The following is a 22,575-nucleotide window of genomic DNA, read 5'->3' as shown; positions in this document are numbered from 1 at the left end:
GGCCAATTCCCCTCAAAACCCACCAGTATTCAAAACTGGACATAACGGGAATGCATGGCAAGTTTGGTCCAGACCCATCATTGTTTGGGTATAGATATAGATACAGTAGAGTCTTGCTTATCTAACATAAACGGGCCGGCAGAATGTTGGATAAGCAAATATGTTGGATGACAAGGAGAGATTAAGGAAAAGCCTATTAAACATCAAATTAGGTTATGATTTTACAAATTAAGCAGCAAAACATCATGTTATACAACAAATTTGCCAGAAAAAGTAGTTCAATACACAGTAATGCTATGTAGTAATTAGTGTATTTACGAATTTAGCACCAAAATATCATGATGTATTGAAAACATTGACTACAAAAATGCGTTGGATAATCCAGAACGTTGGATAAGTGAGACTCTACTGTATATAGCCACACTAGAGTCCTAGAATATAAGCAAGCAAGCAAACTCTCCAACATGCGTACCAAAAGGGTTACGAATCAGTTTTTGGTCAACTTTTGGTTGTTTGGGGTGTTGATTCAGGAAATTGCATTGGATAGTCCACACCAGTTCTAGTTTCTGATACAGAACATATGCCATCAGTAGTCGCCATCTGCTCACCCACAGAAAACCATATTTAATAATCTAGAGCTGATGTGATCGTAGTAATTTTTCGTGAGTAGTCAGCCTCTCCCCTCCCGACATTCCAGTTGCCTCGGCACTATAAGAGGGTTTTGTGAGACCAGTAACTCTCATTGCTGTGTGGTTTTGAGGAAACGGTGTAGTAATGGTGAGGCCATGGACCATATTTTTGTTCTTGCAGACCACTGGTGATCCACGGATCATAGGTTGGAAACCACTGCTCTATATACTAACATAACATTTTCCCTTACTTTTAAAATTTATTTTATTTTTGTTTTTATTGTTTTGTCGTTTTATCCCACTCCCACCCTCCCCTCCTTATACATACACTTTATACAACAAACTACAGAAGTTACATTTGAAATATCAATCTCAGTCTTAATTTTTCCACTCCACATCTTAGTACGTTCTCTAAATAGTTCTTAACTGGTTCCCACATCCCCTTGATTATTGCAATATTTTCAATTTTATCTATATTATTCCATTTGCAATTTGTGATTTCTACATTTAACATATCAACTATATATTTATACCAATTCATCAGAGTCCATTTTGTTTTTATCTTTCCAACCCCTCACTAAAACAACTTGTGCACATGCTATTAATTTATCAATCATTTTTTCTTTTTGATTCTTTCCGTTATCCTTGCATGTAGTACATTTCTATTAACTATTATTATTTGTAGATTTAGCATTCTGTTGATTTCTCCTTCAATCATTCTCCAGTATTCTTGCACCCGATCGCACTCCCATATGTCTGTTTTTATTGTTGCTTTTATTGTTGTTTTTATTGTTATTTTAAAGCCAAATGTATTGTTTTAATCTATTTCTGTAAACCGCTCCGAGCCAAACTGGGAGTAGCGGTATACAAGTTTAATAAATAAATAAATAAATAAATAAAATATCATATGATTAAACACCCCTCTTTGTTCACAACCGTGCCAACACCTATCTTTCATCCCTGGTAAAAAACGTGAAAGTTGTGCAGGAGTTCTGTACCATTTTTGTAACATTTTCCTTCTTGCTTCCCTTAATACATTGTACTTTTCTTTTGCTAAACATTTTCCCTTACTGAAAGCAGACACTGCAAAATGGGTAAATTCTATTTTGTACATCTGCTTGCATAGAAACAAGTCTCACCATGCATTCTAAGGAATAATTTACAAGCAGAGATCGTAAAATAAAGGTAAAGGTTTCCCCTGACGTTAAGTCCATTCATAACTAACTCTGGGGGTTGGTGCTCATCTCCATTTCTAAGCCGAAGAGCCGGTGTTGTCCCTAGACACCTCCAAGGTCATGTGGCTGGCATGACTGCATGGAATGTCATTACCTTCCCGCCGGAGCAGTACCTATTGATCTACTCACATTTGCATGTTTTTGAACTGCTAGGTTGGCAGAAGCTGGAGCTAACAGCGGGCGCTCACTCCGCTCCCCGGATTTGAACCTGGGACCTTTCGGTCTGCAAGTTCAGCAGCTCAGCGCTTTAACACAGAGCCACCGGAGGTTCCTAAAGATTGTAAAGAGACCTGGAAATTATTTCAGGAGTTCCTCAAGTTGAAAGAGGCTGGGAAAGGCCACCTTATTATGTTAGAAGGGATGCAAGGACCAGTTTGATATTGTGGGCGCAATTCTGGGAGCAGATATTGCACATAGAATGATAGAACAACAGTTGGAAGGGACCATCAGAGGCCATCCAATCCAACCCCTTTCTGTCACGCAGGAAATTACAAGCAAAGCATCCCAGCAAATTGCCATCTAGAATCTGTTTAGAAGCCAAGGAAGAAGCTTCAACCACATATAATTTGCAACATGTATTTGTTCTCTTCCTGGCTAAGCAATTCAGTGTCATTACAGAAATTGGAAGTGATAATGAATCCAGCTTTTGGAAGAGGACAGGGAAGGGGGGAACAGCTGAAGAAAAGTTAGCACTTTCCTTGGCAGCCTGAGAGCTGTGAAGATTGGCTTAATGCAAAGAGTCTTTGTCAAAATCTTCCATTTTGAAGATATGTAAAAATGCCATTGCTCAGCAACTTACAAATCAAGCCATTAAGGAACAGGTTGCTGTGAGTTTTCCGGGCTGTATGGCTGTGTTCCAGAAGCATTCTCTCCTGATATTTCACCCAGATCTATGGCAGGCATCCTCAGAGGTTGTGAGATCTGTTGGAATCTAGGAAAGTGGGGTTTATATATCTATGGAATAATGTCTAGGATGGGAATAAGAACTATTGTCTGTTAGAAGCAAGTGTGAATGTTTCAATTAATCACCTTGATTAGCATTGAAAAGCCTTGAGTCCCTACGGGTGAGAAAAGCAGGGTAAAAATGAAGTAAATAAATAAATTAAATAAATAAATAAAGTCTGGCTGATTCCCTCCTGGGGGAATCCTTTGTTGGGAGGTATAGTTGGCCCTGATTGGTTCCTGACTGGAATTCCCCCATTTTCAGAGTGTTGTTCTTTATTTACTGTCCTGATTTTAGAGTTTTTAAATACTGGTCACCAGGTTTTGTTTATTTTCATGTTTTCCTCCTTTCTGTTGAAATTGTCCACATCCTTGTGGTTTTTAGTGGCTTCTCTGTGTAGTCTGACATGGAGGTTGTTAGAGTGGTACAGCATTTCTGTGTTCTCAAATATTATGCTGTATCCAGGAAGCAATCAAGGTCTGCTAACACCTCCCAACAAATGATCCCCCAGGCAGGAATCAGCCAGGCTTTGAAGCAGAAAGGTGTTCCAATGTTAATCAAGGTGGCCAATGGCAAAATAATAATAATAATATTGCAAAGACTCTGGCACAAGCCAGTCAAGGTGGTCCCAGTGGTGATCGGCACACTAGGTGCAGTGCCTAAAGACCTTGGCCTGCACTTAAACACAATCGGCACTGACAAAATTACCACCTGCCAGCTGCAGAAGGCCACCTTACTGGGATCTGCATGAATTATTCGCCGATACATTACACAGTCCTAGACACTTGGGAAGTGTCCGACGTGTGATCCAATATAACAGCCAGCAGAGTGTCTGCTGTGGACTCATCTTGTTGTGTTTATTATAATAATAATAATAATAATAATAATAATAATAATAATAATAATAATAATAATATTTATATGCCACTCTATCTCCCGAAGGGACTCAGGGAGGTTTCCAATATAAATACAAGACAACATACAATACTTATAACAACAAGATAAGCGCAACGTTAAAACCAGACCGACAGCATGTCTCCCTACTTGAACTGCATCCTTTGTGACAAAAAACAATTGCAAAATATATCACTTTTATCATTTATGAAAATGAGACAGTGGGATCTAGTGCTTTGAGTGTTGCATGACAACTCTGGAGCCATGGGTTTGAATCTCCACTCGATCAAAGAGTAACATTCAACAAGTGATATTTTCCCAGCCCTAGAAGAAGACAAGGGCAAACTCCCTCTGAACAAATCTTGTCAAAAAACAGAATCCCAAGATAGATTTGCTTTAGGATAGCTGTTAACTTGATTTGAAAGCACACAATAACATACTGCAGAAGTTGCTCCATTTTGTTCATGCTATTATTTGGTCTTCTGTTTTTTAATCACTTCTATATATCCACATGCCCTAAATATGTGAGATGTTAAGACCATCAACATTTGTGTCAAGATAAGGTCCCTAGAATATCAAATTGCATATAAAAAACACAAATATCATGCTTAAGGATCTAATTATGGAACTGCCATAGGCTGGAGTGAGTTTTGTACAGTAGAGTCTCACTTATCCAACGTTCTGGATTATCCAACGCATTTTTGTAGTCAATGTTTTGAATACATCGTGATATTTTGGTGCTAAATTTGTAAATACAGTAATTACTACATAGCATTACTGCATATTGAACTACTTTTTCTGTCAAATTTGTTGTATTACATGATGTTCTGGTGCTTAATTTGTAAAATCATAACCTAATTTGATGTTTAATAGGCTTTTCCTTAATCCCTCCTTATTATCCAACATATTCGCTTATCCAACATTCTGCCGGCCCATTTATGTTGGATAAGTGAGACTCTACTGTACTTGCTGTTATGGTTGAGCCTTCTGGCTCCGGTACTGGGAGACGGGGTCGTAAGACTCCTCGAGAGTCAGACTCTTTTGAGGAGCGTGAAAGGAAACGGCTCCGGGACTTATTTGCAGAACCAACAGATGAAGACTCATTTGAGGGTTTTACCGAGGGAATGGAGGAAGAGATGGTTAGCTCAGAGGAGGATGACATGGAGTGGACTCGTGTGAGGGAGGATTTGGGTGTCACCGGCAATGATAGCATGGGAGGCAATTGGCGGGTTGCAGGATCAGACCCATGGACGGGCTGGAGGGATGGAGCGGGATCCACAGCTGGGGATGCTGTGGGGCGTAGTCAAAGGTGTTTTAGCTCTGATGAGGATGATGATGATGAGGCACCTGGAATTAGGATAGCAGCTGACAGTGATGAGGAGTTATGAACTGGATAAAATGGGGTTTATGATCAATGGCTTATTGCGTTGGGCAAGGTAATCTGGACGAACGCTTGGGCTCTTGTTTGGGAACTTCCTGAAGACGGGTGTGATTCGTTGCTGGATACGTAAGTTACCAAGGACACTGGGCATAGACGGCGGGAGGAACTGTGTGGGGTTTTTCTGTGCAACTTGTGTTTAATCTTGATAGCTTGGACCTCCGTCGTCTTTTTGACGGACATTAATTACCTACTCTGGATTGACGCTGGACTGACTGACTGACTACGACCTTGGACTATCCTTTCTGTGGCTATCGGTGGAATTCGTGGAACCTTAGATGCCTGCACCTGGCTTTCGACCTCGGACCGGACTGGGACCCTGCTGACCGCCGTGATCCTGATTGATGTGCCTGGACCCGGATTTCGCTCGTTGCACGGAGGAGTAACAGCCTGAGTTACTCATCTGTAGCTTTTGGTAGCAGAGAGGAATCTGCTGCCAGCTTTTGATGTTCATTTTGACCTTTGTTTACCAACTTTTGTTTGTTTAAACTGTTAGGCTGAAGTAAGCACTTTTGAGTTAATCCGGATTAAACTCCTGTTTAAACGGAGCTATTTCAGTTACTTTTCACACTGAAGACAAGTGTTTGCCTAGTCCTTTGTTTTCTACGGGCATTTTTGTGTTCTGTAACTTTAATAAACTGTGTTGTACTCTATTTGGTGGCGTTCTGTCTATGACACTTGCTGTTCGTCCTTAGGGGACCGAGGAGGATGGAAACAAGAGGACAGCGGTGCTAAAGAAGGAACAAAGATTATTTTTAAAACAGAAGCTTCGGAGAGGAATCTTCCCATACTTTTATTTATTCTCTACGTCAGGTTTCACAAGGAGGAAGTCATAGTCATAAAATGAAGGGAAAAAAGTCTAAAAACTTGTACACCCTCCCTGAAACAAAATATAGACAAATAATAATACTAGAGGAGCAAAACCTTAATGCTGCCAGGTTTTTCTTCCCCCACCGACTGGGAAACGAGACACAACTTGCTGGAATGTTTGTCCAAAGAGAAACAGAAAGAAGGACAGAGGAGGAGATTTCTTGTGGGGGTCCTAAGGGGGCAGTGGGCCTCGCATGGGCCCCCGTGGAGGCACCATGGGTCTCTGGGCGGGACGTGGCGGGAGAGGGATTCGCTGGTAGCCGTAGGGAGGGGGCCGAGGGGGGCCGTTGTAACCGTGGGGCGGCATCAAGGGAGGAGGGCCCCGCATCCCGTGGGGCGGCATGGGACCAGGGTGACCTGGAGAAAGAAGAGGCACAGGCGTTAAGACAACAACGGCAACAAAGAAGGACCGGCCGAGCCTGCAGAGAGACAGGAAGATGAGAAACCTCTCTTATGCCCTACTCTTTCCCCAATATATGGGGAAAGTTTTCTTTGTGTTGTTTTGTAATTGCTGTGAGCCGCTGTGAATCTCAATCACAGAAATAAAAGTGAGAAATAAATATAATAATAATAATAATAATAATAATAATAATAATAATAAACAAACAACAATAGCCCTCAATGAATTGGACTAATTAGCTCTATATTTAAGGCCTTAACATGTGTCGGCTCAGCAGAATCATAATACACTCCACAACAGACTGGGAGACGTTTATAGAATCACATAAGTTGGAAAACCCTACAAGGGCCATTTATCATCTATATATATATAAAAGGGTAATGAAATTTCGGCCTAGGAAAAAACAACAAAACTACACATCCCAGAAACACTATACTTGGCAACACAACCCATCATCTATGCCTCTACGTTCATACAACAAAAAGAAAACAAAAATAAAGTCCTAATTAGAGGGAGAGGAAGAATTGTTTTTATCCAATTGCTGCCAGTTAGAAGGCTAAGCTCTGCCCACTTGGTCTCCTAGCAACTCACTCAGCCCAGGGGACAGGCAGAGTTAGGTGTCAGGCCTCTTCCACACTGCCTATAAAATACAGATTATCTGATTTTAACTGGACTATATGTCAGTGTAGACTCAAGGCCCTTCCATACAGCTATATAACCCATTTATAATGGACTTAATGTAAGGTAAAACCTTTACCCTTTACCTTAACTACCACCAATTCCTCAATACTTTATTTCCCATACCACCATACTTCGCCACAGCAACACGTGGCCGGGCACAGCTAGTAATAATAATAATCATCATAATCATCACCATCATCTTTATTTATATTCCATCCGATCTCCCCAGAGAGACTCAGGGCGGATTCGAAATACAAAAGGCAAACATTCAATGCCCGAACTCAACAACAATACACCCATAATAACAAAAAATTGATAACTCAACATATAAAAACAAATTATGACTTCATAACTAAAAGAAAATAAAAAAGCAACCTGTTATATCAGACATAAAATAATATAAAACATAAAACATTATCTACCATCTTCTATCATTCTCTTTCTCACCTATCTACTGTCTTTCATCTCTTTCATCTATTATCTATAAATCAGTCTATATCATCTATCTACCTATAATCTATATTATCTATCATATCACACTATATACTATCATAGCTCTCTTTCGCCTCTATCACTACCGATCTATTTCAAATCACCTTTAAAAATATATCCCTTCACATATATGGATGGAAGGGACTCCAAAGGTCATCCAGTCCAATCCCCTTCTTCAACGCAGGAATACACAATCAAAGCCCCAAAAAAGAAGCTTCCACTGGACTCCCTGGCAGCAGCATATTCCACTGCTGAACAGCTTGTATCATAAGAAGGCTCTTCCTAATGCTTTGACAAAGCTACATCAAGTATGATCAAATGGCTGAAGTTATTTATGAGGAAGAATAGAATAAATTATAATATATTGCTGCAGTTTTCTTTTGCCTCAGCTGTCTCAGGTTGCAGGAATTGAAGTAAAGCTAAGACAAAGTGGGAAAGTGGGAGGAGAGAATGGGACATTTCAGCACCATCCAAGAGAGCCAAAGAAGACCTTAAGATCATGATGGGAGGGGGCTAGTAAGGTGTATTTAGATGCTGTTTTATGTTTTAAAATGTTAATGGTTTAAAATTTTATTTATATGTTTATTTCTATTTTATGTTTTTTATTTGCTTTGTATAATGAGGCATTGAATTTTTGCCTAAATGTATGTTGTACAAATGTATGTTGCTCTGAGTCCCCTACGGGGTGAGAAGAGCAGGATAGAAATAGAGTTGATAATAATAATAATAATAATAATAATAATAATAATAATAATAATAATAATTTCCAAAGCAGCTGAAAAAGTGAAAAGGAAGAGGATTAACTGGGACACTTAGTGGATAAGAATCAAGCAGTGTAAATCACACTAAAGACCCCAAATCCTTCCTTGGTCCCAAATAGAACTCTGCTCCACAATCTCCATGGGGCAAACCTTTCCTCAGTAATAACTGCTGCCACCTTGACCAGACTCTAATGTTGCATCAATGAGCAAATTCTCATCTGGATCCCACACAATTCTTCCCACGTTGTTTGGAGACAGGCACAGACAAGACATAAAACTGCACATGGAGCATGTTCATAATCTTAAGCAACAACTGTTTTAGAAAAAGGCCTCTTCTGGGCCTCAAATAAATCCGGCTGGAAGGTTAAAGTTTGGAACCCTTCCGCAGAATTAATGCACATGCAAAACAAAACAAGGAGGAAAACTAGACAGAAGGGTTTGGCTTCCCACGTAAGGCACAACATGAGAGTTCCAAGCCTTGCCCCACACTTACCCATCGGCGAACCGAAGTGAGGCCCTCTGGGTGGCATTCCCATGGGGGGTGGCCCAGGATGAGGCATTCCAGGGGGAGGGCGAGGGGGAGGCTGGCCCCCAGCTCCAGGGGGACCCGGATGATGTGGTCCCATCCCGGGCATCCCGTGATGAACCTGCATCTGGGGCATCCCTGGAAAGGCAACATAAAAACACATGTTAGAGACTCCACATCTTAGGCCTGCAGTCTACGGAATTCTAGATTTATAAGATGCCTTGAGGCATTTCAGTCCCTAGTAACTCAGTGCAGAAACTCCACATAGAGAAGGCATGGGCAAACTTCGGATCTCCAGGTCTCTTGTACTTCAACTCCTATCATTGCTTCTCTTCTTCCACTTCATAGGCCGTGAAGATCAACCAATGTGTGGTTTTGTACTTTTGCAGTTTTTCACATCCACATTCAGCTACTACAAAGATAATCACCAGAAGCCTAACCCTGCCAAGACACAAGTGTGTGCTTTTCACCTACGTAACCGTGAAGCCAACAGGAAATTGAAAGTTACCTGGGAAGGCCAAACACTGTTTACATCCTAAATATCTGTGTCATCTTAGATTGAACACTAACATTTAGGAAACACTGTATGAACACCGCACCTAAGAATCGCGTTCACCAGGGCAAGATTCGAACAAAGGGAGTCCATGGAGAGATATGGGAGATTCAACCACATCCCATATGAAGAAAGATTATGTATTTGTGGCGCCCCTGAAGTCGAAAATTTGAACCACACTTTGCATAATTGTAACTTATACGAGAAAGAAAGGAAACAATACTTATGGCCTTTTATTTGTAATAAAACAAGCTGGGACATAGCAGCCAAAACTATATTTTATTGGCCGGTTATAACCCCACTGTGACAACAAAAGTGGCCCTGTATTTGCTTAAAGCTGCTAAAAGGAGATCGGAGTACATATATCAGATTGGGGTGCAGTGTAGGGGAGATTAGGATAGTTGATGCATACATCTATGGCTAAGCTACATAGGCACCAAGCTGGCAAATACCTGTATATTTTTATTTTATTTTAAGTGTACCAGATGTATGTTGTATTTCATGTTTGTATTGTCTGTGCTTGATAAGGCCAACTGGCTAATCAATAAATTGTTGTTGTTGTTGTTGTTGTATGAACACCGAGCACAAAGTAGCTGCACGCAGTAACATCCTGTGGAAACTTACTGGCAATGCATGGGGTGAAGACCCAAAATTAATAAGAACATCAGCCCTGGTCTTGTCTTATTCAACTGCTGAGTATGCCTGCCCTATTTAGCACATGTCTGTCCACGCAAAACAGGTGAACATAGCACTGAATGAAACATAGTAATGTGTTGTCAAAGGCTTTCACGGCCGGGACCACAGGGTTGTTGTGTGTTTTCCGGGCTGTATGGCCATGTTCCTGAAATATTATCTCCTGACGTTTCACCCACATCTATGGCAGGCATCCTCAGAAGTTGTGAGGTACATACATACAGAATAATCACATAATGCCTTAACCCTACACCTGATGATAAACTCTATAAGCTAGCTGGCATTGCCCCCCCCCCCCCCGATGTGCGATGGGAAGTTGCTGCTAACTGGGAGAGAAATAAGGTTGAACACCGTGAAAGCTATCCTCTGCATGGCTATCCGTCTCCTCCCAGTAGACTCAAATCAAGGAAAAGCTTCATGAGAACCACCACTTCTCTTAATGTTCCCCCAGCAATTGCAAGAGTATCCCTCTGGGTAGCTAAACCAGGCAATTCCAACTGGATGGCTCCCCACAAGGGGCAAACTAACAATGGGCAACTTGGAAGTCCCTGAACAACTCAGAAGCAGAGTGGGCAGATCAAAAGACAACCTGGCCAAATGGCATGACCTACAAGAATCCTCCACCTTGTGCGACTGTGGAGCAAAACAAACAACTCAACATCTCTATGCTTGCTCACCATGCCCTAACTCATGTACAGAGGAAGAACTCTTTAAAGCTACAATGTGGTCGCTCTTGCTTGTTTTTGGTCAAAATTATTTTACTGCTCTTTATTAAGATTTGTTTTATAATACAATAATTATATAGAAATAAGATTGATATATAGATGTAGAGAAAAGATAGAAATAGAACAGATTTAATACTGCAAGCTTAAGTATCTATTTTACTATATATATTACATATACTATATATATATATTGGAAAAATTAAATAAAATTCTTGTCATTATTGTTATAGTTACTTGATTGCAGTAAAGGAAAGAAATATATATACAGTATATATAGCATATGAGAAAAGAAAACGAAGATAAATAGATTAAAATTATCAGAGTAGAGATACGATGTTACAGAGAAAGGGAATTAGTTGTTTTGACTTCCTGGTATCATCCAGAGGCCTGACCCTTTTCTATTTTTCTTTTCGCTTCTTATTCTTCCTCCCTTTCTTCACCTTTGTTTTTGTACATATTTTTTGTTTTTGCCAATATTTCTTTTCATATGATTTTTTTGTTCTTTTGCATGAGATATTCAGTTACCTGTTTCCAGTTGGTTTGACTGCTTGTGTTCCCTCTATTTTTATCAGTTTTATACTTATGTACGCAATGCTTTTGACACAAAATAACATTCAAGGGGACGCTATGCCTCTAATTCCAGTGAACGTGGAGGGTTGACTATAATTGCAAATATTTTCTCCTTGACCAACATGGGCAAAAATTGTCCATGACAAAGAACTCACCTGGATGCATCCCGCTGGGAGGGAAAGGATGTGGGTGGGGAGGATGGGCCGCTCCAGGAGCGCCTCCGGAGGGTGGTCCTGGGGCTCCGGCACCGGGCGGCATAGGCGGGGGCGGCATGGCTGGAGGCATTCCTGGGGGCATGGCTCCTGGCGGGGGCACCGGTGGAGGGAACGAACCAGGCGGTGGGATCCCTGTGGGAGAGAAGGCAGAGGGTTTCAAAAAAGGGAACATTATCACTCACGGCTGGAAGATTTTGGTTCAAAATTGTGTCTTATTACAGGTTTATTACAGCAAGGCACATGGACAAAGATCATCCTTTGAGGCTTAGCACTCAGTCTGTCAGTCTGTCCAACATAAATGGGCCGGCAGAACATTGGATAAGCAAATATGTTGGATAATAAGGAGGGATTAAGGAAAAGCCTATTAAACATCCAATTAGGTTATGATTTTACAAATTAAGCACCAAAACATCATGCTTTACAACAAATTTGATAGAAAAAGTAGTTCAATACGAAATAATGCTATATAGTAATTACTGTATTTACGAATTTAGCACCAAAATATCACGATGTATATAACGACTACAAAAATGAGTTGGATAATCCAGAACGTTGGATAAGCGAGTGTTGGATAAGTGAGACTCTACTGTAAAAGTTTGGAGACAACCCACAGGCCATCCAGTCCAATCCCTTTTGCTATTCACAATCAAAGCACTCCCAACAGATGCCCAGTCTTTGCTGAAAAGTCCCCAAAGGAGCATCCACCACACTCCGAGACAGTAAGTTCAACTGTTGAACAGCTCTTATGATCAGGAAGCTCTTCTTAATGTTATTTCCTGTCATTTGAACCCACCACTCCGAGTCCTAGTCTCCAGGACAGCAGAAAATGAGCCCGCTCCTTCTTACTTATGGCATCCTTTCAAAAGCTTTAAAACACACAAACCTATAAAGCAGTGATGGCCAACCTATGACATGCGTGTCAGCACTGACATGCCTAGCCATTTTTGCTGACATGCTGCCACATGTAGATTGATTGGATGACTATGTCTTTTGTGGCCAAATTTGGTATGATTTCATCCACTGGTTTTGTTGTTTACTCCATGGGAATTATGCGCTATATATATATATATATATATATATATATATATATATATATATATATTATTACTATTATATTATTATTATATTATTCATTATTCATGACTACATTGAAAACAGAATAGAGAGAAATCAGCGTGGAAACTGCAAGAGGTACCATAGATTGTTGTACATGGAAATAATGGTAGTAAATAGTTTTTGATTTATTGAATACAGTTATATATTACAATTATATATTTTTGTTATTTAAACAAAAATTATGTGAAATTATGGGGTTTTTTTCTCAAAGTGACACACCACCCAAGTCATGCTAGGTTTTTTGGTGAATTTTGACACACCAAGCGCAAAAGGTTGCCCATCACTGAGGTGTTGCCAATGCTATTTTGCACTTTATTGTCCATTTCTACCGGCACATTCTGTTCTGGATTTTATGAATTAGTCTCCTGTTTTAATATTGTACGTTTCTTGTATGCTTCTTGTCGATTTTAACGATTGTTTTATTGATATTGATGTTTTACTGGTATAATTGTTTTATAATTGTGTTACTGATATTTGATTGTTTTATCGGGCTAGGCCCCATGTAAGCCGCCCCGAGTCCCTTCGGGGAGATGGGGCGGGGTATAAAAATAAAGTTATTATTATTATTATTATTATTATCACTGCTATAAAGCATGCAGTACTTTAACAGCTCACTCTACCGCTGATAGTGTTGATTTTTAACTTAGCACACTGCATTTTCCAACAGCTCCTCACATTCAATTAACAGCAATTTCATTAAACTCCGTGAAGCAACCAAATCATTAGCAGACAAAGACTCTTGGGACAAGGCAAATGTCATTGCAGTTATGGAAAGCTGGAGCATCAAACCCAACTAAAAAGGAGGGGATAAGGGAGTCTTTTGCAAGGAATTGTTTTCTTCAGACCAATTTCCAGAGCTGAAGGTTTTAATGGAACGTCTGCAAGAGGGATAGATTTCTAAAGCTGTGCTGTTTAAATAAAGGTCAGTCCTGCTTAGCCAATGAATACCATATTCCACTGTCGAACACCTCTCTATTGAGATTTAAAATTTGATGAGGTATGATTTAGGTTTTTTTTTAATAAGGTTAATGATCCAATATTGATTGCATAATTGGCCCTTTTGTATGTACGTATTTAATATGCATTGAATATGCAACATTGAATATTGCCAACTGTAAGCAGCTCTGAGTCCCTTTCGGGGTGAGAGCGAGCAGGATAGAAATATAGTTTTAAAATTATTTATTTATTAGCGACATTTATATCCCGCCCTTCTCACCCTGAAGGGGATTCAGGGCGGCTTACAAGTTATATGTACATACAATATATTATATTATTCATATAGCACAATATGAGCATTATATATTACTACTAGCTGTGCCCAGCCACGCGTTGCTGTGGCGAAGCCTGGTGGTATGGGAAATAAAGTATTGAGGAATTGGTGGTAGTTAAGGTCAAGGGTAAAGGTTTTCCCCAGACATTAAGTCCAGTCGTGTCTTACTCTGGAGGTTGGTGCTCATCTCCATTTCTAAGCCGAAGAGCCGGCGTTGTCCGTAGACTCCTCCAAGGTCATGTGGGATGACTACATGGAGCGGCGTTACCTTCCCGCCGGAGCAGTACCTATTGATGCACTCACATTTGCATGTTTTCGAACTTCTGGGTTGGCAGAAGCTGGGGCTAACAGTGGGGGCTCACGATATATTGAAAGCATTGACTACAAAAATGCGTTGGATAATCCAGAACATTGGATAAGCGAGTGTTGGATAAGTGAGACTCTACTACTGCGCATGGAACTACTTTTTCTGTCAAATTTGTTGTATAATATGATGTTTTGGTGCTTAATTTGTATAACGATTACCTAATTTGATGTTTAATTGGCTTTTCCTGAATCCCTTCTTATTATCCAACATATTCACTTATCCTGCCAGCCTGTTTACGTTGGATAAGTGAGACTCTACTGTATATTTCTAATCTTATATTATCTGCTCAGAACTGGATTATATGAGGCCCCTTCTTCACAGCTGTATAAAATGCACACTGAAGTGGATTATATGGTAGTGTGGAGTCAAGATAATCCAGTGCAAAGCAGATAATATAAGATTATAAATGGGTTATATAGCTGTGTTGAAAGGCCTTGAGTCTACACTGCCATATAATCCAGTGCAAATTAGATAATCTCTGGAAGAGGCCTAAGTGAGGCCTAAATCGGCCTGTCCCCTAACTGAAACCTGGCTGTCCCTTGGTTGCTAGGCAACCAAGTGGGCAGAGATTAGCCCTCTAAACTGGCAGCAATTGGATAAAAAAAATTATTGCTCTCCCTCTAATTAGGACTTTATTTTTCTTTTCTTTTTGTTGTATCAACCTTGAGGCGTGGATGATGGGTTGTGTTGTCAAATTTTGAGGTTGGGGGGCCTGTACTTTTGTTGTTTTGTGAATTGCCGTGATGCCATCACTCTTTTATATATATAGATATTGTACTATAACACTATACTGTAATATTATTAGTAATATTATATGTAATATAAATATAAAATAGTAATAATAACATTGTCAACACTTTAATGCATGAGCTTCTCAGGTCCAAACCCTGGAAGTAATGTTAGAAATAAATAAAATTAACAACAATAACAACAACAAATTATAATATTAATAATACCTGGTGGGGTGACTCCAGGCCCCAAGGTGGTAACAACTGGGGTTGGCACAGATGGAGGGGGAGGAGCGTCTGCAAAGAGCTGGTGGGGCCGGTCGGCCTGAGAAAGGGGGTTCTGGGCTGCCAGGAGACGCTCAGCGGCTGAGCCATGCCTCTCGCCCTTGGAGTCTTTCTTGAAGGCATAGGAGACGGTGATGGGGCGGTTGCAAAGGTACTGCCCGTTCATAGCCTCAATGGCGGCATCCGAAGCGTCAAAGCTGGCAAAGTTGATGAATGCGTAGCCCTTGGAGTTGCCTGTGTCGGGGTCCCGCATGATCTTGGGGGTCTGCAGGATGACCCCAAAGGCGCTGAAAGTGTCATACAGGAGCTTCTCATCGATCTCGGGGTCCAGGTTGCCGATGAAGATGTTGGCCCCCACATCCAGGTTCTTGTTGTGGGCCGAGGCCTTGTTGACCCGGATGGGCTTCCCATAAAGCTTGATCATGTTCATGATCTTGATGGCGTAGTCCGCATCCTCCTCACTGAGGAACTCCACAAAGCCATAGCCTGAAATGGGAAGCAAAGCCAAGAGTTGCACTGATCACATCTTATTTTATTATTTTTAGTATTTTTATTTGTACTTGCTTTTTCTCTCTCAAAGCAGCTTATAACAAAACCAACAGTAAAATTTAAAACATAAAACTATACAAACATTAAAATAGTATTAATTAAATATTAACGGCATCAAAATATTTATTTATTTATTTGCCACACTTGTATCTTGCCTTTCTCACCCCGAAGGGGCTTTACAAAGGCAACTATTCAACGCCGCATATACATATAAATAAACAAATGCATTAAAACCCAAACCAGTTAAAACATACACATTAAAACATCAATTAAAATCACACAAACCAGGTCATTATTTCAGGGTCATTCCGAGTCGTTATTATATTATTTATAGTCTCCTATGGAACTGCTCCCATTTAATGACCAAAATAAAGAGTTAAAATCCTTAAAACCAATAAAAAACCTATTCATAGCTAAAACTACAGCACCTCCTAACTTGGTTTAAAAAACCTTTTTCTTTAAAAAAATTATATTTTGTCACTGCTTAATGTTATCCCTCTATTCACTATTGTAGAATTAAAAGACACTTGGGTGCATTTACACTATAGAATTGGTGCATTTTGACACCACTTTAACACCATGGATGTTTTAATTTGACAAGGTCTTTAGGTTCTCTGTCAACAAGTGCTAGGGCCACATCAAAGTATAGCACTAGAATTCCAGAGCATGGCAGTTCAAGTGGTGTCAAACTTCATCGAGCCATGCCCATGTTAGCTGGATCAGTATGCAATGGGATTTTGTAATACCTTTGAGACTAAGTGAACAAAGTTATCAGCATAAGCATTCCTAGATTTTAAACCTACTTCATTCGATGCAGCCATATTCAGAGACAGTTTTGCCAATCCCCTCCTATGAAATATAGTCTACAGCACACAGGATTCCTTAGCAGTCATTCTGTGTTTGGGAAAGTTCCTCATTTTGAACTGCCAGTCTCAAAATCCCCCCAGTCGTCATAGCATAGTTGACTAGGGGATCCTGGGAGCATCAGTTCTAAAACAAGCATTCTTTTCCCATGGTCTGGAAGTCTAGTTTATTTATTTATTTATTTATAGTATTTATATTCCGCCCTTCTCACCCCGAAGGGGACTCAGGGCGGATCACATTGCACATATAAGGCAAACATTCAATGCCATAACATAGAACAGAGACAGACGCAGGCACAGGCGGGCCTCAAACTCATGACCTCTTGGTCAGAGTGATTTGTTGCAGCTGGCTGCTAACCAGCCTGAGCCACAGCCCGTTTTCAGCATTTGAAGAAAAGGAATCTTGCTTGTGTATGTGCCTTCAAGTTACCTGTCAACTCATGATGTCCATATGAATTTCAGAGGATTTTCCTGGGCAAGGAATACGCAGAGGTGATTTTATCTTTGAAATACACCCCACAGCACCTGAGATTTCCTGGCAGCCTTCAGTCCAAGAACTCACCCTGCTTATGGACCAAGAGCTGGTGGACTTACTCCATTCATAATAGAGTGCATATAGACACACACATAGCAAGAGCATTAAGAGAAGGCGCTGGAATTGCTTACCTTGATGTTGGCCCGTGACTCTATCTTTGGGCATGTGAGTGTTAACCACTGGGCCTGCTTGGAGGAAGAGTTCCCACAGGAGGGGTTCGCTGACTTTTTCATCCAGGCCACCAACATACACAGTGGCATCTGCAACAGATAAGAGGGGCACAATAGAGTTAAATTCCTTCATGAATCTTGTTTGTTGCTGTTACATTGGCTCTCAAGCTGACTTTGATGTGATCCTAACCTGCATCAACAGGAGTCTAATTCTAGATCAGGCATCCTCAGACTGCAACCCTCCAGCTGTTTCGGCCTCCAACTCCCAGGATTCCTGGCCATTGACCAAGCTGGCTAGGAGTACTGGGAGCTGGAGGTGCAAACAGCTGGAAAGCTGCAGTTTGAGGATGCCTGATCGACATCGATGAATAGTCCAACTTTCTTCTGCTTTGGTCAGACATCACCTGGAATAACCCTGCTGCCTTGTTATTAGCAATGCTTCTTAAGGCCCATTGTCAAGAGTCAGATGCCAGTTAACATACAAAACAGAGTTTATTCCGAAGATAAGCCAGAAAATAATATAAACACAGGAAATATCCTTGAAACACTTCACTTTTCAGTGTTTCGAGAGTAGATTGGACAATAATAACTCAAAAACGAGCCACGCTAATTTCCCATGCTGGCATTCAATAAAAAACTAAATAACCCTTCAATTCAGCTTTGGAAAACAAATAGAGTTAACTGCTGGAAAATAAACAAACTAGAAAAGCAATAAAGCTGCTTCCACGGTGCAGATAAGCCGAAAGCCTCAAAGGGATGATGAATAGCCGTTGTCAGAAGAATCCAAGGTCAGGTCAGGAGGCAGCAGAAATTCCGAAAGACAAACCAATAGTCAGAAGCCGGGAGTAGCCGTCAGTCAGAGGGTGTAGACAGAAGCCAGGTCAAATTCAATCCAAAGTCCGAAGAGGGTGCAGTCATCCAAAACAGGTCCACGATAAGACACAGCGAGAGCCAAGCTAGGTGATATCAGCAGATTCAAATCATAGTCCAAGTCCAGTCTTCACAGAGATCCCAATGGCGCCTCAGCAACACCTTGCCACACGCAAAGTGCAGTGGCCAAACATTCCCATTTTATTCCCCTTCCTCCTGGGTGACCAAACACTCACACCCAAACACCAGGTGACCCAAATCTACTCAGAGTCTGAACTCCACACAGCTAGAGCTCGTGGATCTGGAGTACCTAGCAATTCGTCGGAGTCCCAATCATCCTGCCCACACTTAGCCCCATGAACACTTAAAGAACCATCCTCCCTTCTCCAAGCATCCCAATTGGGATCAGCTCCTGCAGAAACCCCAGGTTCAGAAGTATCCATAGGCCCCAAATCCCCAGACATCTCCGGTGGCTGTGCCCATTCAGTGCCCGCTTCCCCAGCCACCACCTGTTCCTCAGCATCCATCTCCCCATCTGAATCTTCCTCAGATGATCCCCCATATAACTCTCTAAGACGCTTCCTGCGCAACTCCTCCAGTGAACCCTCATCACGAGGGTTTTTTCTTCCTCTTCGAATTCCATCACCATCAACCATAATCCCCGAAGGCGCAGTCACAACACCCATTCAACCTCACTCCTCAGGATGTCTGGTTCTAATTCACTCACCACTCCGTCAAAGCTATCCTCTATATTATTATCCTTCCTATACAGATCTTCTGTATATTCTCACCACCTTTTCTTGATTTCTTCAGCTTCTGTTAGGTCCCTGCCATCTTTGTTTTTGATCATCCCAATTTTTGCCTGAAATTTCCCTCCAATGTTTTTATTTTTCTGGAAGAGGTCTCTTGTCCTTCCTATTCTATTGTCTTCTTCCACTTCCATGCATTGCTTGTTGAAAAATACTTCCTTATCTCTTCTGGCTAACCTCTGGAATAACTTCTGGGCAAAGCAATTCAAGGAGATGGACAAGATGGAAGGTGTCCACAGAAGGGTGAGCAAAATGAAAAAAAGGTTAGGAAACCAAGCGCTCTAAGGAACAGCTGAGAGATCTGGGGATGTTTTGCATGGAAAAAAGAAGGCTGAGAAGAGGGGACATGAGAGTCATATTTAAATATTTGAAAGGAGGTCCCACTGAGGAGAGGGGGAAGTTTGTTTTCTGCTCCATAGATTCTAAGCTGCATCAGGAGGAGTGTCTAGATTGCTTTCTGCTGCTCCAGGGACTAAGTAACAAAGGAGCCATGGATTCAAATGTCAGGCAAAGAGATTCCACCTAAACATTAGGAAGAACTTCCTGATGGTCAGAGCTGTTCAACAGAAGAATATGCTGCCCTGGAGTCTGATGGAATTTCCTTTTCATGAGGTTTCAAGCAGAAGCTAGATGGCCATCCATCGGGACGGCTTTGATGGTGTCTTCCTGCCTAGCAGAATGGGGTTTGACTGAGGTCTTTTCCAACTCCATGATTCTATTATGTTTTTAACTGAAGATGGGCTGTTAGTTTCCCTCTCCTAAGGTATTGCAAGTGAATGTAAACCTATTACCCACACTTGTATTATTAATACCATTATTATTTTATTCTGCTTTTCTCTGAGTTGAGACCCAAAGCAGTTCACACTTCACTGACATTAACACTGAAAACATACAAAAGTTATATATTAAAAGGGCCTCAAATCTATCAAAATACACTATTTAACACAATTTTTTTTCCTGGATTATAAATGTCATTTCCTAATGGGTTCTATTGTAAACATTATGGAAAATATTTATTAAACTGCCAAAACTTTGTTTTTGTGGGACATCCTGCAGCACATTTCGCTCTAGATTTTCCATGAATGTCTCCTAGTCTCAACCAATTCGACATAATTTGTGGCAGCTACAAAAATGAAGTTTATGGAGTAGAACAACTACTTTCAAAGTTTGAAAAGATGATTAGTAAAGGGGGGAGTAAGAAAGAAAAAGAAAAAAAAACAAGTGATATTTACAAATTGCTGTTGGAAGAAATACAGGAGCAGGATCACCTTTAAGAAATGTGGGTGACTGTAACAAGGAAATACACCCTTGGGATATATCCTAAACCAGAGGTCCCCAAACTTTTTGAACTGAGGGTCAGTTCACGATCTTTCGGACCGTTGGAGGGCCGGACTATAGTTGGCCACCAAGCAATAATAATAATAATAATAAAATAGGGTTGGAAGAGACCCTTTGGGCCATTGAATCCAATCCCCTTCTGTCTTTGGACACCAAAAGCACAAGCAAAGCACCCCTGACAAATGGCCTCCCAGCCTCAATGTTAATAATAATAATAATAATAATAATAATAATAATAATAATAATAATAATAATAATAATTGGAAGAGAAGAGAACCCTTGGGTGATTTAGCCCAACCCCCTTCTGCCTTTGTGCTGTGGGGGCCGGATAAATGGCTTTGATGGGCCGCATGTGGCCCCCGGGCCTTAGTTTGGGGACCCCTGTCCTAAACAGTAACAAAATGCACTCCCAAACAATGACTAATTCTGGGTTGCTGTGAGCTTTCAGACTGTCTGGCCATGTTCCAGAAGCATTATCTCCTGACATTTCGCCCACATTTATTTTATTTATTACAGCATTTGTATCCCGCCCTTCTCACCCAAGAGGGGACTCAGGGTGGCTTACAATAAAAACACACATATAAAAATAATATAATACATTGCAATTCAATTAAAATTAATTACATTCGACATTCATAAAAATACCCTTAGAAATATGCAGATTGGCACGTTCAGAGTTCCAGAAGTATTCTCTCCTGATGTTTCGCCCACATCTATGGCAGGCATCCTCTGGCGTTGTGAGGAGTATTTTCTCCATTTCTTTGTTAATTTCCTGCCAAAACCTTTTTATTTTTCTACATCCCCACCACATATGCATAAAATCTCCACCACCTACATTAGTATTGAATAACCTTGTAGCTTCAAAGTCTGGCTGTTTCCTGCCTGGGGGAAACAATCAAGGGCTGGATGTGGGCGAAACGTCAGGAGAGAATACTTCTGGAACATGGCCACACAGCCCGAAAGACATACAACAGCCCTGAGATCCCGGCCATGAAAGCCTTCGACAAAACAGACAAGAGTTTTTTCTCCCACCCTGGACATCATTCCACAGATATATAAACCCCACTTGCCTAGTTTCAAACAGACCTCATAAACTCTGAGGATGCCTGCCATAGATGTGGCCTTCTAACAATAACAGCAGCATTAGTTATTACTATGTGTGTTGGAACTCAATGACAGACCCAGCTTTTTAGACTCTGAACGTGCCAATCTGCATATTTCTAAGGGTATTTTTATGAATGTCTAATGTAATTAATTTTAATTGAATTGCAATGTATTATATTATTTTTATATGTGTGTTTTTATTGTAAGCCACCCTGAGTCCCCTCTTGGGTGAGAAGGGCGGGATACAAATGCTGTAATAAATAAAATAAATGTGGGCAAAATGTCAGGAGATAATGCTTCTGGAACATGGCCAGACAGTCCGAAAACTCACAGCAACCCAGAATTAGTCATTGTTTGGGAGTGCATTTCGTTACTGTTTAGGATATATCCCAAGGGTGTATTTCCTTGTAACAGTCGCCCACATTTCAACAAAGGTTTCCCCAGGCAGGAAGCAGCCAAGCTTTGAAGCTGCAAGGCTATGCAATGTTAATCAAGCTGGCCAATTGAAACTTTCACACTTTCCTTCAACAGACAGTTCTTTCTCCCACCCTGTACATTATTCCAGATATATAAACCCCAACTTGCCTAGTTTCCAAGAGACCTCACAAAACCTGACTGGAAATGGAAAGGAAGGCAAGAAATGCTGGAGCTTCCCCATCCCGGGAAGTTTTTCTCAATTTTTCGCGCCTAAACCATAGAAGACATTCTCCAGACCCTAATATTCCCCTTTCCCCTTTCTTTGAGGGAAGTTAGGAGGCCATTGGGACGGCTCAACCTCCATTCCATTACCTTGGTTCCGCTCGGAGATGGGCCCGGCCGCCATCTTGGATGCCACACTCCCCTGCGTCGAGGCGGGACGGCGCAATTCAAGGCTACTTCCGTTTCAGGCCGGAAGTGGCTCTGCGTGAGGGCAAAGCGCGGCCGGCGTCGGCCATCTTGGGCCCAA

The 22,575-nt window shown here is 41.1% G+C and overlaps 1 protein-coding gene across 1 annotated transcript; it reads right to left on the bottom strand.

Moving 5' to 3' along the window:
• Nucleotides 1–5,913: 5,913 nt before the first annotated feature.
• On the bottom strand, nucleotides 5,914–22,575 carry sf3b4 (splicing factor 3b subunit 4). Its single transcript, XM_003229923.4, has 6 exons — nucleotides 22,419–22,575; nucleotides 17,470–17,598; nucleotides 15,335–15,877; nucleotides 11,566–11,757; nucleotides 8,837–9,007; nucleotides 5,914–6,366 (listed from the first exon to the last, which is right to left on the bottom strand). The coding sequence occupies exons 1-6, from the start codon at nucleotides 22,450–22,452 to the stop codon at nucleotides 6,182–6,184; spliced, it is 1,254 nt and encodes a 417-aa protein (XP_003229971.1). The 5' UTR covers nucleotides 22,453–22,575; the 3' UTR covers nucleotides 5,914–6,181.

The sequence above is a fragment of the Anolis carolinensis genome, unplaced genomic scaffold, assembly GCF_035594765.1.
Source record: "Anolis carolinensis isolate JA03-04 unplaced genomic scaffold, rAnoCar3.1.pri scaffold_14, whole genome shotgun sequence".
In the NCBI taxonomy this organism is placed as follows: Eukaryota; Metazoa; Chordata; class Lepidosauria; order Squamata; family Dactyloidae; genus Anolis; species Anolis carolinensis.
The sequence above is the reverse complement of the archived record's forward strand: the minus strand, read 5'-3'. Positions and strand labels throughout refer to the sequence as shown.